This window comes from Ipomoea nil, unplaced genomic scaffold (assembly GCF_001879475.1).
Source record: "Ipomoea nil cultivar Tokyo-kokei standard unplaced genomic scaffold, Asagao_1.1 scaffold1576, whole genome shotgun sequence".
Lineage (NCBI taxonomy): Eukaryota > Viridiplantae > Streptophyta > Magnoliopsida > Solanales > Convolvulaceae > Ipomoea > Ipomoea nil.
In genome coordinates this window covers 4,080,171-4,094,442 of record NW_017618004.1, presented here as the reverse complement: position 1 = coordinate 4,094,442, position 14,272 = coordinate 4,080,171, and the positions used below count along the sequence as shown (strand labels likewise).

Here is a 14,272-nt window from a genome sequence, read left to right as displayed (position 1 = left end):
TAATTTTGGTGTCTAACTTTGTTATTTTTATTAATTTTGGTCCTTTCGGCCAAATTGACAGCGAAATGTTGCTGGATTTTATATTGTTAGGGGTAAAATCGTCATCCCAAGGAAACATCTTCAATATCTAAACAAAATCACCGTAAAATCATATCTATAGGTGTTTGATTATGAGCAGAAACCAGACAGATCTATGGGATTTATAGTTTCGACCATTGACAAACTCTTCTTTTCCTCTTAATATGATTTTTTTTTTGTTTAAATATTGAAGATCTTTTCATGGGATGACGATTTTGTCCCTAAAATATAAAATTTGGAAATATTTTACCGTCAATTTGGCTAGAAGGACCTAAATTGATATAAATAACAAAGTTAGGCACCAAAATTAAAAAAATTTAAAGTTGTGCACCAAAAGTGATAAGAACTCAAAAGTCGTGGGACCAAAAGTGAAATTAATTCTTATTTTTAGTGTGGAATCCATGAACCAAATACACCCTAATTTATAAAAAAAAATTGAAAAAGGTAAAAAAGAATATTGGGTCATCGTAATCTCTGCAACAAGGAACTTCGGTCTGCCAGCTACAATCCTTGCCGAACAACAACACTTCTCAACTTCTCAGCTTTTATTTTGTTTTCTCTCTCTAAGCTTCGGAGGAGAGAGCCTGCGGTGGCCGCAGCCTGACCTAATAGGTATGAAAATTTCAACACCAATCGCTTTTTCTTTTTGTGATTTTTTATTTTTTATTTTTGTTGGGAACAATATACAATTTCCAATTTCTAGACCTAGATTTGTATACGGAGTATTTTATTTACTGTAGGATTGATGATTTATTGTGTACAATTGAAGTGCCGGAATGTTTACGGAAAATCTGTTGCTCTTTGTTTGTGTTTGTGAAATTTCGTGCATGAAATTGCCTGGCATATAATCGTATGCGTTGATCGAGGAATGGAGTTCAGTTGCTGATATGAGCTGAACTGAGTTGTGAAATCTGTCATAAGAATGCTGTTTTGACACGATTCCTTTTTGCTGTGCTTGACTAGTTTAATTTAGGAATATTTATGAAGCACCAAGTTATCAACAAGTGGAGATTTTGTTGGTGGATTGTTTGCTTAACCTTGCTTGAGCTCCATGAATGAGTTCAAAGAGAAATCATATGGCTTCTGTTTTCTTATTGTTATCTCAAATGCCAATATGCCAATCTCTCTCCTGTTGAAAGTATAGCCCTGGCTTCACACCTGTAAAAACTTCTCAGAAATAGTGGTGAGTTTGTTGGCATCTTCCTTTGCTAGACCTATGTACAGAAGCCTTGCCATAGAGCCTGACCTTTTATTTCAACTTGCCAATCTTGTTTGATGGGTATGATGTTAATGCCATTCGATGCGGAACAAGAGTATGACAAGAAAGAAAGCAAGAATTTTCATGGAGCTGGACTAAGGGATTATTTTTCAAGATATAAACTGAAATAAGATATTCCTGAAACAAGACATGATCTGTGTTCAAGTAACAAGTTTGGTTTTGCCAGCTCATGAAAGGAGTTGGGTGGCTCCAATTATGGGCAAAAACATGTTGTCAAAAGATATTTTCTTCTATTCCAAAGTTCCTCTTTTTCTAATGCGATGTTTGGTCTGTTTGCCTCTTTACTTTTCACTCTAAAAAATGCATAAAAATTATAATCAGCTTGACTGAGACCGATGGCCAAGGTTGTCTATCTTGTTGCAACATCAATGTTTAGTCATTTACCCATGACAAAATATATCATTGAAATGAGTGTATGCAGTGTCAGGGTTTCATCCAAATTCTTGAATATCTGTTCTCTTTACTACTCTAGTCTTTTTTCTCCACACCCTAGCTTAAGTGATTCTTCTCATCCATGTCTTAATGAATTGCTAATTTTGCTATTGGTACAAGAAACTAGGTGTGCATGGTGGTTCATTTGTTTGAGAAATATTTATTTTGACAAGGTGTGTAATTTTTACGATACATATGATTCATGACTTGTGTGAAAAGTTAAACAGGCTTTTTATGGTTATGATGAGTGGGACTACTATTGTACTGAAATTGCTTATTTCACCTTTTCCTGTCAGTTGATTGTCTTCTATTACCCTAAATATGCTTGGTTATCTTCTTGCAGTGATACTTTAGATGGCAGGAAGGAACCGTGTTCATCGGGAACTTGACCGCCATCGTGGTCACCTTGTAGAAGGGCCTCTTGTCCGCGGTCCTATACCCCGGAATATGCCTAATCATCATGCTTTATTAGAGGAAGAACTTGAAATGCGGCATGTTGATATTCGCAGGCTTTTGGGTGAAAATCGGAGACTGGTTGAAGACCGAATTACTCTGCAGCAGGAGTTGGGTGCTGCTAAGGAGGAGCTACATCGCATGAACCTTGTTGTGGCTGATATTCAGGCTGAACATGAGCTCCATTCCAGGGAACTTATAGAAAAGGGTCTAAAGTTGGAAGCTGATCTTCGAGCCATTGAACCCCTGAAAAATGAGGCCAGTCAACTAAGGACCGAAGTTCAAAGGCTGCATGGCATAAAGAAGGATCTCCAAGGGCAGGTGCAGACACTAACAAAAGACATTTCCAAATTGCGAGCTGAAAACCAACAGATTCCACTTTTAAGGGTGGAGATTGACGGATTACATCAGGAGCTTTTTCATGCTAGGTTTCTGCCTTCACTTAGCTTACTTTCTATTTGCAACCAACAAAGAAAACGACCTTTAGTTTTTCTAGAAGACATTGTATAATTATCAGAAGGCATGTGAACTTCAATAAATAAATAAATTTGACATGCAGATCTGCTGTTGAATATGAAAAGAAGGCAAAAATTGAACTAATGGACCAGAGACAGGGGATGGAGAAAAACTTGGCGTCAATGGCACACGAAGTGGATAAGCTACGTTCTGAGCTTGCAAATTCTGAGGGTAGATCTTGGGTTCCCGGTTAGTTAGTTGCTTCCTTTATTAATTTTCATTTCTTTTAAGCTTTTATGCACCTTAATTGAGAAAGTTCAGTATTTTTGGGTTATGGAGGATATGAAATGCTTGAGTTAGACTTGTGATTCTTAAATATGAGAAAAATTTTGGAAAACAGTATCCACTTTCCATCCTATAACTGATAAGCCTTTTGTTGTGGTTTAATGTAGTGAAAGAGACCATGCTGCTTGTATAATCTATTCCTTAAACTGATTTACTTTGGTTACAATTCCAGTGTCAATGAAATAGTAACAATAAATAGAAGTGAAATAGACCAGGTAATTTGAATTTATAGTCCTAAAAGAAAAGAGGAGCATTCATATACTTTCTGATGGTGGCTAGCTTATTTTCTTCATAATACACCCCCATCTCCTTTTTATTGGCTCCTATGATCAGACATACAGTTTAAGAAACTCCAGTCATTGCATTTATATCTTTCCCTTTTTTGATAAATTATTCCAATAGTACCCTTGCTTTTGCATTTAATGCATACTATCTTGTTTACTATTGAAGCCATTTTGAGCAATGTAGCATTATGCATAGTTATCACGGCGTCGCCTTGGCGTCCTGTCGGTGGAGACACGACGCCTGGAGGCTTCGCCTCGCCTGAAAATGGTGAGGCGAGCTCCGGCGTCGCCTAGGCATCCTAGACGACGCCGATTCGGCATCCAAACCCATAAACCCTACCCATTTAAACTTTATTTTTTTAAAAAAATGGTATGACTGCGTCGGCAACTTCCCTCGAACTGACAGAGAAGAAGAAAGCCAACCCAGTGACCCACAGCCACCGCCGTCCCATCGGCGTCGCCCTCCCACCGCCGTGAGTCGTCATTGGTGCTTCTTTCTTCTTCTTTTCTCTTCTTCATTCTTCTCCCACCGCCGTCGTCAACTGTCATTCTTGATTTTTTTCTTCTTTTTCCTTCTTTCTTTCTTCTTGGCTTCTTCGATCAGTCTTATTTACTTTACTCCTAGGAAGTTGTAGCCTTGAGAAAAGGAATAGTCTGCAGCTACAACTTCCTAGAGTATAATAAATAAGGCTGCCTTTTCCACTGCCTATTTCCAACCAAATATATATATATATATATATATATATATATATATATATATATATATATATATATATATATATATATATATATATATATATATATATATATATATATATATATATATATATATATATATATATATATATATTAATCATCGCCTAGGCTACAAGGCGGTCGGGGAGCGCCGCGACTTAATAGGGCGCCGTGATAACTATGTCTTTATGTCTTTTGAAATTTCATTGTGGCCAATAAAAATGGGACTGCAGATCTAGTATTTAGATGAATGAAAAGTTGTGTTCTTTGGATATTTAGTAACCGCAAGTATCTAGTGTAAAGTAAATCTCTAGGCACAAAATTTGCACCCTGACTTGGAAGGTAGCCTTTTTATGCATCTTGATTAATCATCGATGTATGCCAGCTATTATCATTTTTGGGTTTTGCTGTTAGAACTTTGTAGGAGAATGAGGCACTGCAGTCACACTGTTTCATGTGATTTCTTTTCACATACTCTTTGAGATGTTATAGATGAGGAGAATTGTTTTTTTTTTTTCCTCTCTCATTTGCTATGATCAACTACAGTACTTACTGTCATGAAAAAAAACTGCATTCTAATTTTGGATATTGAAAATGCTTACAAAAGTTCTCCCCCTTCGTTTATAACTCTTGAACAATGGAAAAAAACTACAATTATATACACCTGGTTATGAAACCTTGTTTTTGTTGCAAGTACAGGATTATATGCTTCTAGCTACCAAGCATGTTGTGTAATTGAATCATTGTAGGACAATGTATTTGGCACCAATATTAAACTATTCATAGTTCTTCTCCTTTGCTGTGTATGTTAACATACTATGTCTGGATGTGAAAGGTGGACCGTACTCAATAAATTTCGGCACTCCTGATAGCAACTTCCCTGCACCCTATGGTGAGGGATACGGGGGTCATCTGGTATGGATATTTAACTAAGCAGTGTTTTATTCTAGACATCATTAGACAAATTCATTGGGTGCTTATATATTATTGGATGTTGATGTTCATGCATTATTCTCAGGGTGCTGCCAACAAGGGCCCTTTATATGGTGCTGGCTCAGCTTCATGGGGAGGACCTGAGAAACCTCGAATGTCTCGCCGTTGAATTGTTCAGATCCTGTAGTGTGCTGTCCTGTATAAACTGGAGCAAGGAGTGTCTGATGTCTTCCATTTGTGCGTAAACGATCTTATGTCAGCTCTCTTCCCAGTTGTCCTTGAAGATAATTGGTTATGTTTACTTGTATATGGGCATTAAGGTTACTCTTTCTGAACTAATGGGGTATGGTTGTTCTCTTATTTGCCTAAAACTATAATTTAGCTGCATACTGGTCTTATTTATAAATATAAGCATGTTCTATTTCCCCCCTTTTTTGTTACATTTACTTAATTATATAGATATCAATTTTCTTTGGAAGTTGTCGGTCCTGACTTCAGAGTAATAGGTATTATTGCTGGATTAATGCTTCACAAGTATTTGTTAAGGAGATGCTGAAGTATTCTGGCATAGAAGATTATAAGTCTTTGATTGCCAATCTGCCTGTTAAAAATAGGTATTATAGATTTATAGGATATATAGTTGAATGCACTTACTGTGCAAATAATTAAGGAAAGCTCAGGATGTTGCTTAGGAGACACTATGTATTGTTGTTTTCTTGATTTTGTTGCTGGACCTATTATCTAATGATACATCCTTGGGTTGTCATAAATGTTTTAGCCTAATAGGGAACTTCTAGGATTCATGACCTCAATTTATTTATTTATTTTTGTAAATCTTTCTTAACTTGGTCACTTCTTACCAATTTCTTATGGGCAGAGCAAACAAAGTACATTTGCCAAGTAAATGAGTATATCGGGGCAAATGTTTAGGACGCGCATTATGTTGATAGGAGCCCAACAAGATACTATAGATGCCTTGAGAAGATTAAGTTTCTTTAGTTCTTGGATGTAGTTTATATTTTCAGGGTTCATGACATCCATTAGATCATGCTCTAGTGCTCTACATTTTCTAACATTGCACAGTCATCTGTTCTGAAGGTGGGATGAACTAAATAATTTATGAGGATGGAGATATGATTTGCTTCTTTCCAAATGCATACATTTTGTTGGTGGAAGATAGGTGATATTAATAATTGAGGAGTAGGGATCACAAGTAAGATCATGATTAAGATTTTAAAACTAGGAGGTGTGACACTATAGGTTGTTTATTTATATTTATTGGACAGGCTTCTAGTTGTTTTGGGTTGGGTGTGTAGATCCTCCTATAGTTATATGTGTAGGATGATTCAAGGTGTGTTGTGATGATCAATGAATCTCCTTTAATAATGTGCCTATGCACTTTAGAGAGCGCTGGATGTTAATTGCTGTACCCCTACTTTGGTTCACCTGAATTTGAGGATTGCAGCTTGAGATGTTTGTCCTATTAGTTCGTGCTTCCGGGATTGGATATGCAGCTGCCTTGCCCTATGTCTTAATTGTTTGGACGAGAAATGTATTTAGCCTACCAATTCACGTGACTGTCATATTGCTGGGTAATCAAGATACCTGGGTGTCATCCATTTGTAAATGAGTTGCTTATTATACACTCAAATGGTCCCAGAACATCTGAAGGAAAGGCAGTGGACATACCAAATCAGTGGGCTGCAACCAACGAATGCCATAGGCAAGTATCCTGTTTTTGTTATGTGGCTTTAATGGCCCTCTAACCTTTTGAGTTGGATACTGTACTTTATGTTCTCTCTCTGCTTTTCTTTCTTCTTTTTATTTTTTCACGTACATTTATATAAGGTAGGTATATATTTAGTTTTCGATCTTTGCTACCTTCTCCATGATTCTTCCTTGATATGCTTACATGGGTGGTGAAGTATTTTCTGCTTGGATTCTAGTTCACTATTAGAGCTGTATGCAATGGAAAATCTTATACCTTGCATCATCCTCTAATGATACCATTTTTCTGTCTTGCGTTTATATTCCTGTGTGGATATTCCTTTGATTATCAAGATCCATGGTTCGCTGATTGAACTTTTGTAGTTGTATTTGTTGGGGCAAGGAGGTACAGACTGATTTTTTCATAATTCCGTTGCCATTGGATAGATATCATAGTTGTAGTGATTTCTTGGACTTTTGTTGGTATTATAGCTTCAATTTCCAGTGACTTGGATTTTGGAATACATCCTGCTATTGGAGATAATTTTTGTCCTTTATTTGGTATTAAATCCAGAAATTCTGCTGGGAGTGTGGGACTGTTAGGCTGTTCTCATAAATTTTCTTGATACCTGAATTATAGTTGGTTGACCTATATCAAGTGACAGAAAGAAATGCAGATGATTAGCAATTGGATGTTATGGTTGGTTAGTCATGCCTATTATACATCACCTTGGAGAAAGAGTTGAAGTTGTGGACTGAAATTTTACTTGGATCAAAGTGATTAAGAAAGATGTGATAACTCAAGGGCTCATGACAGGCTTAGTGCTTATTAGAAATAGAATCCATGATGTGTATCCAGCTAGATAGTGATAATTCCTTAATGGAGTTGAGTATATTGTAACTGGTCTCCAAGGAATATGAATATATCTTGGCCACTGAATGCCATTTTTTTCTTTTTGACTAGACTGGGCTTTCAACTGAGAATTGAGTTGGTAATGGACACTTAACTTCTCATTTCCTTATTTATGTTGACTGCAAGACTGGCTGGACTCAGTTTTGCTTCATGCTTAGTATTTCTGGTAGCACTCTCTTGGGAGTAAGCTTATTTATTTTTCTGTTGGCTTTGAAGGTGTGCTATTTATTGGTCAAATTAGAACAGTTTGATTACCAAAGAATGTTTTTCTTATACCAAAGGATTTAGACTTACAAACTTAAAGTTCTATCTGTGGTCATTGATATGTGATTTGAATTGGGTAGGCCGCGCCAATTCTTTGGAGGGAGTTCAAATGTCTATGTTTGCTTCAAAAGTTTTCTATCATTGTAAGATTCCTTTATCATCATAGACATATGATGTTGGAGATACAACCCTATCCCTGGACTGTCCAGCTTAAATGAATGATGTTATTTTGGAGGGGTTTTGATCTTAGAAGACAAGTGAATTTCAGGTCTTTGTTAAGCTTAACAATTTTTTTAATGATAGAGAGTAAAAGTTAGAAGGTAATAATTTATGCCTAGCCGGTATGTGACTGGGGTGCTGGAGTTGCTATAGCATATATTCTTGGCATGGCTTGTAAGTGACGAGTCACAGAGGCTCTTCATTTCTGTCTACTGATATTAGGTGGTTCAATCATGGCTGCAGTATGTTTAATTGTTTTTTTTCTTGTCTGGAGTTTTGACTTCTTATGCCCTGTATTATCATGCTAGTTTAATCAGTATAATTTTTGTGGGTGTTTTGTTAATTATCATAATTGCACCATTCTTCTCTTTCTCTAATAGTATTTTCCTAATCCTTTTTTGCAGATCTAACAGAATTGGCTGGTTTACCTGATTGGACCAACTTAATTTTAAAATGTCCGAGGAGATTCTTGAGGTGAAGTTGGAGATTACAAAAGCTGATAAGGTATTTTTTGAGGTGGCTCTTTTGAAATCTTGGGCTGCAGGTGGAAATAATCTTTCGAATGTGACTTAGACAAATGGATTGAGATGGGTCTGGGCATTTTTCAGGTTGAAGGTTGGGTCAATTGATTATTAGTAACAAGCACTCTCGTTAGAACCATTTTGTTCAAATTATGCAGTCACACTTGAGAAGCATTGCCTACACTTTTGTAAGTCATCCTTGTTGAGGTTCTGATTTTGCCCCCTACATATGGCATTGTGGTTTTTTGTAAGTCATCCTTGTTGAGGTTCTGATTTTGCCCCCTACATATAGCATTGTGGTTTGGTTAGGCAAGAACTTACCGGCTTCAGGAAGTTAGAGAAGTGCCGAGTCCCAGCCACCAATTCAAGTGCTTCAGAAAGATCAAGTGGTTGATCATGAAATTTGACGAGACTTGCTCTTGAAATGTTTGATCTGATCAGAGTGTAATCTTACTTGGTTTTAAGTTATCATCTCTGGTGTGGATGTTTTGCAGTCCACACGTTTGATTGAGCTCCAGTCCAGTGTCAACTTGACTAGGGTGTGAGAGATGGCTCAGTACTATGCAGCTATACTACAGGCAGACATTTATCAGTTTCTTTTGGTTAACTGTGAGGAGATAGGCTGCGGTTTTAGGGAAGAAGCAATTGAAAAGACTGAAATACCCTTTAGATTGAGTATCAAAAGTGGCAGAAAATAACAACTTGAAGGATTAGAAATGTTCGATTTGAAAGGGTGATTTACAAAAGTGGCATATTTCTCAATACTTGGAGGGAGGATCAAAATTGGTATTAATTCAACTAAATAAATACGCGATCCCCTTCCCTTTAGCAACACTTGAGCTTGATTTTAACTCCTCTTGAGCTAAAGAAATACCAATATACCATTAAGAATGTTAATCGTATTGAGTCAGTTTGAACCACTTCATTTTAGGACTAAGGTTTCTCCGTTTTTAATTTTTGTATTCTCTTCAGTGGTAAAATGGTTCCCATTTCACCTGTTGAGATAGATTGGACTAACTAATTAAAACACAAATTTTTGTTTATTCTTTGTTATATTTTATTGCTTCATATTTGTCACTATTCTTTTCTGGGTTGCAAATGATCACAACCTTAATAATTTAGTATCAATATTTTATTGTTATTCAGGGTTACAAATAACCCTTGCTCAAAATGTTTGAGGGTTACGATCCAAAAATTTATTAAATTATAATGTTTATTCATATTACATTTTATTTTTATGAACATATATATAAAGAAAATTATATATCTACTACAAAATAAATGAAAATAGATATGATGTATGCATAATTTAGTGTTTATATCAAATAGTATGAACATGATGAGTGGTGTTATTAAACATGATGCATATGTTATGTAATTTTATGTACATTAAACTTTGTTATTATGAACATATCGAAAAAAATATTATGAACTTACTACTGAATGAATGAAAATATATGTGATGTACTTATAATTTAGTGTTTATGTAAATTAAAATTTGGATTTATGATAATATAGAATAAAAATTATGAACATAGTGTAAAATAAATGTTACTCTATTTGTTCTATTTTATCTGTCCTACTTACTATTGATTGGTCAAACCAACTCTTTCTTCTTTACTTATTTGTATTAGCATTCTCTTATGATTTTTAAATTTAATTTTTTGGTGTTTAATAGTACTCTTAATGTAGTTTCCAAGTATATAAATTTTACACACTAATTTTAAACTTAATATTATGAAAAATTAAATTGTAAATAACTTCAATAAAACCTCGTTAACCGAACCCAACACATAAAATGAGATAGAGGGACCATTAAACATTACGCGTTTGTAGTGTAATGTTTATGTACATTAGTATTCGTTTTTATGAACCTATAGAATGAACATTATGAATATATTACGGAATAAATGAAAATACATATGATGTATATTTAGTTTAATATTTATGCACATTAATATTTAGGTTTATGAACATATATAACAGATATTATACATTAGTACAAGATAATGTTATTAAACATGATGCACTAGTTAATATTTAATATAAAATGAAATCATTTTGAATCAAAATTTACCATAAAACAATATAATTTGCCTAATGAATCACCCAATTTAAAATTCTTTTAATTTCTTTTGCCACTTTGTGAAGTGGCAATTTATATCATCGACCAGGGTTCACAATGTTAAAATAATGAAGTATAGAATTTCATAACACAAGACAAAAAAAAAAATCACAACACAAAACACATGCACATGTTATGTATTTACTTATTTTTTAAATATGATTTAGGTATAAAATTTGTGTTTATATGCACAAAATTTCACAAAATAAGACAAAAATTCATAACATATGACACCATTACTAATTTGTTATACAGTTACTAATTTTTTTTAAGCACAAAATTTGATAACATAAGACACAATTACTAATTTGTTTCGATATATACATGTATCAAGATTTACAGTATATGTTATAAAAATTTTTTGTGACTATGAACACAAATTTTGTGAAGTATTATCCCACAAGAACAAAATTTAATATAACGTGTGTAATTGCTAATTGATTGAAGAAATATGTGGTAACAAAATACGGGTCGGGCGACACTGCTGACTGAACCTTATTTATATCGATGACAAAAAAATTGGAGAGTCTCAACTCTTGAGTCTTGACCTAGATACCTGTAGTACACATTTACACGATATTCTCTTCTGGATTCAAGGGAACCAAGATTCGGCAGTGTAATCTCCAATAGCGGAAGGAATACGTTTATATATCTTCTGTGAATTCTGTATATGTGATGTGAAGAAGAGCCGTAGTAGTAGTATGCAGGGGAGCTCTGTAATTTCACGTAAAGTTTCTCACTTTTTTCGAGTTTCTCATCACTCCACTCCACCACATTCCCATCGTTTCTCTTCCAACGCTTCCGAATTGCGCCCATGCCCTAAAACCCTTCCTTGTATTCGTGTTCCCAAACCTTCTCATCACGCCCATACAAGAGACTTAGTTCTATTCAAGGTATCCCTTGCTTTTTCTTTAATTTTCAACTTTTTTAGTCTCAATACTGGTATAATACTTCTTTATTTCCCCCCTTATTTGAAGTAACTATGGTAATTGGATATTTTTTGAATACCCAAATTTTCAAATTGGTTGTTTTCTTATTGTGTCTGTCAATTTGCTACTTTGTTGGTATCGTAAATTCTTAAAGAAAAGGATTTTCTTAACTGGGATGATGGGGAAAATGTGTTTATAAGTGAAGTTTATCATTTGTGAATTGGTTTGTTCTATGTGTTTGTTTTGTAAATTAGGGTTGACTGAGTATGGTGTGATGATAATAGTGGCCAAGTCTGAAAGAAATAGTGGTGGTTTTAAGTTGAGTGTTAACCTTAATCCTTGCTAAAATGTTGAGTGCAAAGGAACTTTGTTTGGAAAATTCTTCTTTTCGTTTCTATAGGGATAATGGGATATGCTTCTATTGGAAAAAAAAAAAGTTCAAATAAAGATTAAGAATTGCAGGCTTCTTGCATCTGGGCTGAATCTGAGTACACATGTGTATAAAAGTATGTCTTTTTGTAAAGGTGGAGAAATATTGTTGCTTACTTTGGGTGTTAGGTACGAGCAACTGCGGCTGAAACTGAGCAGCCAAAATGGTGGGAGAAGAGTGCCCCGAATATGGTTGACATCAATTCTACGGAAGGCTTTTTAGATGCTTTAAGTAATGCTGGTGATAGATTAGTCATCGTTGACTTCTATGGTACGTGGTGTGCTTCTTGTCGAGCATTATTCCCCAAGGTGAGTTCTTTCTTTGGTTGTAAACGTAAAGCTATAAATTACACGTTGTTTTACCTTTTATCTAAACGTAAAGCTATAAAATTTTGAAAGTATTATGCTGCTGAGCTTCTAAATAAATGCTTTTTTCATATTTCGTGTTGATCAGCTCTGCAAGATTGCTGAAGGACACCCAGAAATTCTTTTCTTAAAGGTGAATTTTGATGAGAACAAGTCCTTATGCAAAAGCTTAAATGTTAAAGTACTTCCATTTTTCCAGTTCTATAGAGGAGCAAATGGCCTGTTGGATTCGTTTTCTTGCTCTCTTGCCAAGGTACAACCTTTTTTATGATCCCGTATTCTTTATCTTCTTACTTCCAAGAATCCTTACCAATCAGTAGACCCGTGACCGTATCAGATATAGACCTGTGACATTGTGTGAATTAAAACGGTGATATATCATATATGCTTCCATCGTACTGTTAAGCTTGAATTGATAGGCTGGTCACGAAAATTAGAGCTGTCAAAGCAGGCCGCCATAAAATTCAAAGCTCGCCCTGCCATTTTTGCGGGGCAGGATGGGTTAAGCATGTTTTGACGTCGAAGGTTACTTGAAACAGCAAAGGGCACTGCCCCGACTGTGGCAAGACTGTCCTTAGTACATAAAATGGGCGCTTCCCATGATTAACCGGTTTCCAAAATACACTGTGCAGCTCCAGAAATTAAGGGATGCAATTGCAACCCACAATCCGGGGAGTTCTGGTGATGGAAGTCCCAAGTTGAGTGAAATGTCTGGGTCTCCATATGACAGGCCATCTGGATCTACTTCAACGTAGAATCATCATCGCCGAATTACCTTGCAGAATACTGGATTTAGAGCTACAGAGAAGATGAGGTTTGGTTGTGTTGATTCTTTGTAAAGAGTGTTCTCACATCATTGCTGCAATATCCATTTATATAGGGAGAAGTATTGACAAGTGTGAAGTGTGTAAATTTCAATCATTCGTGAATTGTGGCTAATGATTTTCTTGTAAGATAAAAGCTCTACTCTTTAAGGAAATTCTCTACATTGTTTCGTAGCGTTTATGCTTGTGTACTCAAATTGTTACATGGATCAAAGTTCTTTCGCCTAGGGTTCGATTGAAACTCTAGTAAGATAAGAACTGTGTATATAAGAAATTTGGTCGGAAGATGGGGATTGAAGGAATGAAACTCTCACGGGAAGAAGAAAGAAGTTTAAGGTGCCATATCAACTGGTCAACATTAAAATTAATCACGTCAACAAAAAAAAGCTCCACATCAGCTAACAACCGGTGCCATGTCATTTGTTACCTGAAAACTTGTGAAAAGTTCTAGATGGAAAACAATAATTGGTAAGTGGATCGAAATAAATGATATAAAAGTTCAGGATGCAGCATGAAGAATCCGTTATATGTTAATTATTAATTATATAATATTTTATAATTATATATTTTAAATAATAATTTATTATTAATATTCATGGTTGAAAAAATCGTTAGGTGGTGATTAATTGGTGCCTAGCCCGTGTATTTTTTTATTTTATTTTTATTTTAAAAAAATTATTTAAATTTATTTAATTTTTTAAGACTTGATAATTATAAATTATTGAATAGTTAAATATTAAATATTAACTTAAAAACATTGAGAATTTGAACAATTTAGGGTTATTTTAGTCGAAATAATATCGTTTTGAGTGAAAATAACCCATTTAAAAAGGATGGAATAATAGCTAATCGGCCGACTAGGCAACCTAGAAGGCATAGTCAGCGCCTACGAGGCCTAGGCGGTCAGCACTTAGGCGGTCTAGTCGACTAGCCGCCTAGACCACCGATTATTGTGATATGCTAGGCGGTCAGCACTTAGG

At 35.1% G+C, this 14,272-nt stretch overlaps 2 protein-coding genes across 7 annotated transcripts; both read left to right on the top strand.

Moving 5' to 3' along the window:
* The first annotated feature begins 532 nt into the window (after nucleotides 1-532).
* Nucleotides 533-9,687, top strand: LOC109190723 (protein FLX-like 3). Of its 5 annotated transcripts, XR_002055771.1 has the most exons (7): nucleotides 533-690; nucleotides 2,133-2,670; nucleotides 2,802-2,947; nucleotides 4,898-4,977; nucleotides 5,081-5,338; nucleotides 8,503-8,602; nucleotides 8,707-9,672. XR_002055771.1 is itself a non-coding variant. In XM_019341291.1 (5 exons), exons 2-5 carry the CDS (start codon nucleotides 2,144-2,146, stop codon nucleotides 5,162-5,164), a joined length of 837 nt encoding a protein of 278 aa, XP_019196836.1. In that variant the 5' UTR covers nucleotides 533-690; nucleotides 2,133-2,143; the 3' UTR covers nucleotides 5,165-5,421. The 5 variants fall into 5 exon arrangements, 2 of the variants coding, with proteins under 2 accessions (XP_019196836.1, XP_019196837.1); XR_002055770.1 differs by having other exon boundaries at nucleotides 8,503-9,672; XR_002055772.1 differs by lacking the exon at nucleotides 4,898-4,977 and having other exon boundaries at nucleotides 8,503-9,687.
* A 1,559-nt stretch (nucleotides 9,688-11,246) lies between these two features.
* Nucleotides 11,247-13,473, top strand: LOC109190223 (thioredoxin-like 2-1, chloroplastic). Of its 2 annotated transcripts, XM_019340679.1 has the most exons (5): nucleotides 11,247-11,637; nucleotides 12,232-12,411; nucleotides 12,557-12,601; nucleotides 12,668-12,721; nucleotides 13,101-13,473. In XM_019340679.1, exons 1-5 carry the CDS (start codon nucleotides 11,446-11,448, stop codon nucleotides 13,221-13,223), a joined length of 594 nt encoding a protein of 197 aa, XP_019196224.1. In that variant the 5' UTR covers nucleotides 11,247-11,445; the 3' UTR covers nucleotides 13,224-13,473. The 2 variants fall into 2 exon arrangements, with proteins under 2 accessions (XP_019196224.1, XP_019196223.1); XM_019340678.1 differs by having other exon boundaries at nucleotides 11,249-11,637; nucleotides 12,557-12,721.
* Nucleotides 13,474-14,272: the final 799 nt, after the last annotated feature.

Coding starts and splice junctions, on each gene's coding strand:
- LOC109190223 (XM_019340678.1), top strand. CDS start 11,446: ATGCAGGGGAGCTCTGTAATTTCACGTAAAGTTTCTCACTTTTTTCGA. Junction 11,638..12,231: donor GAGACTTAGTTCTATTCAAG/GTATCCCTTGCT, acceptor TTTGGGTGTTAG/GTACGAGCAACTGCGGCTGA. Junction 12,722..13,100: donor TTTCTTGCTCTCTTGCCAAG/GTACAACCTTTT, acceptor TACACTGTGCAG/CTCCAGAAATTAAGGGATGC.
- LOC109190723 (XM_019341291.1), top strand. CDS start 2,144: ATGGCAGGAAGGAACCGTGTTCATCGGGAACTTGACCGCCATCGTGGT. Junction 2,671..2,801: donor CAGGAGCTTTTTCATGCTAG/GTTTCTGCCTTC, acceptor TTTGACATGCAG/ATCTGCTGTTGAATATGAAA. Junction 4,978..5,080: donor AGGGATACGGGGGTCATCTG/GTATGGATATTT, acceptor CATTATTCTCAG/GGTGCTGCCAACAAGGGCCC.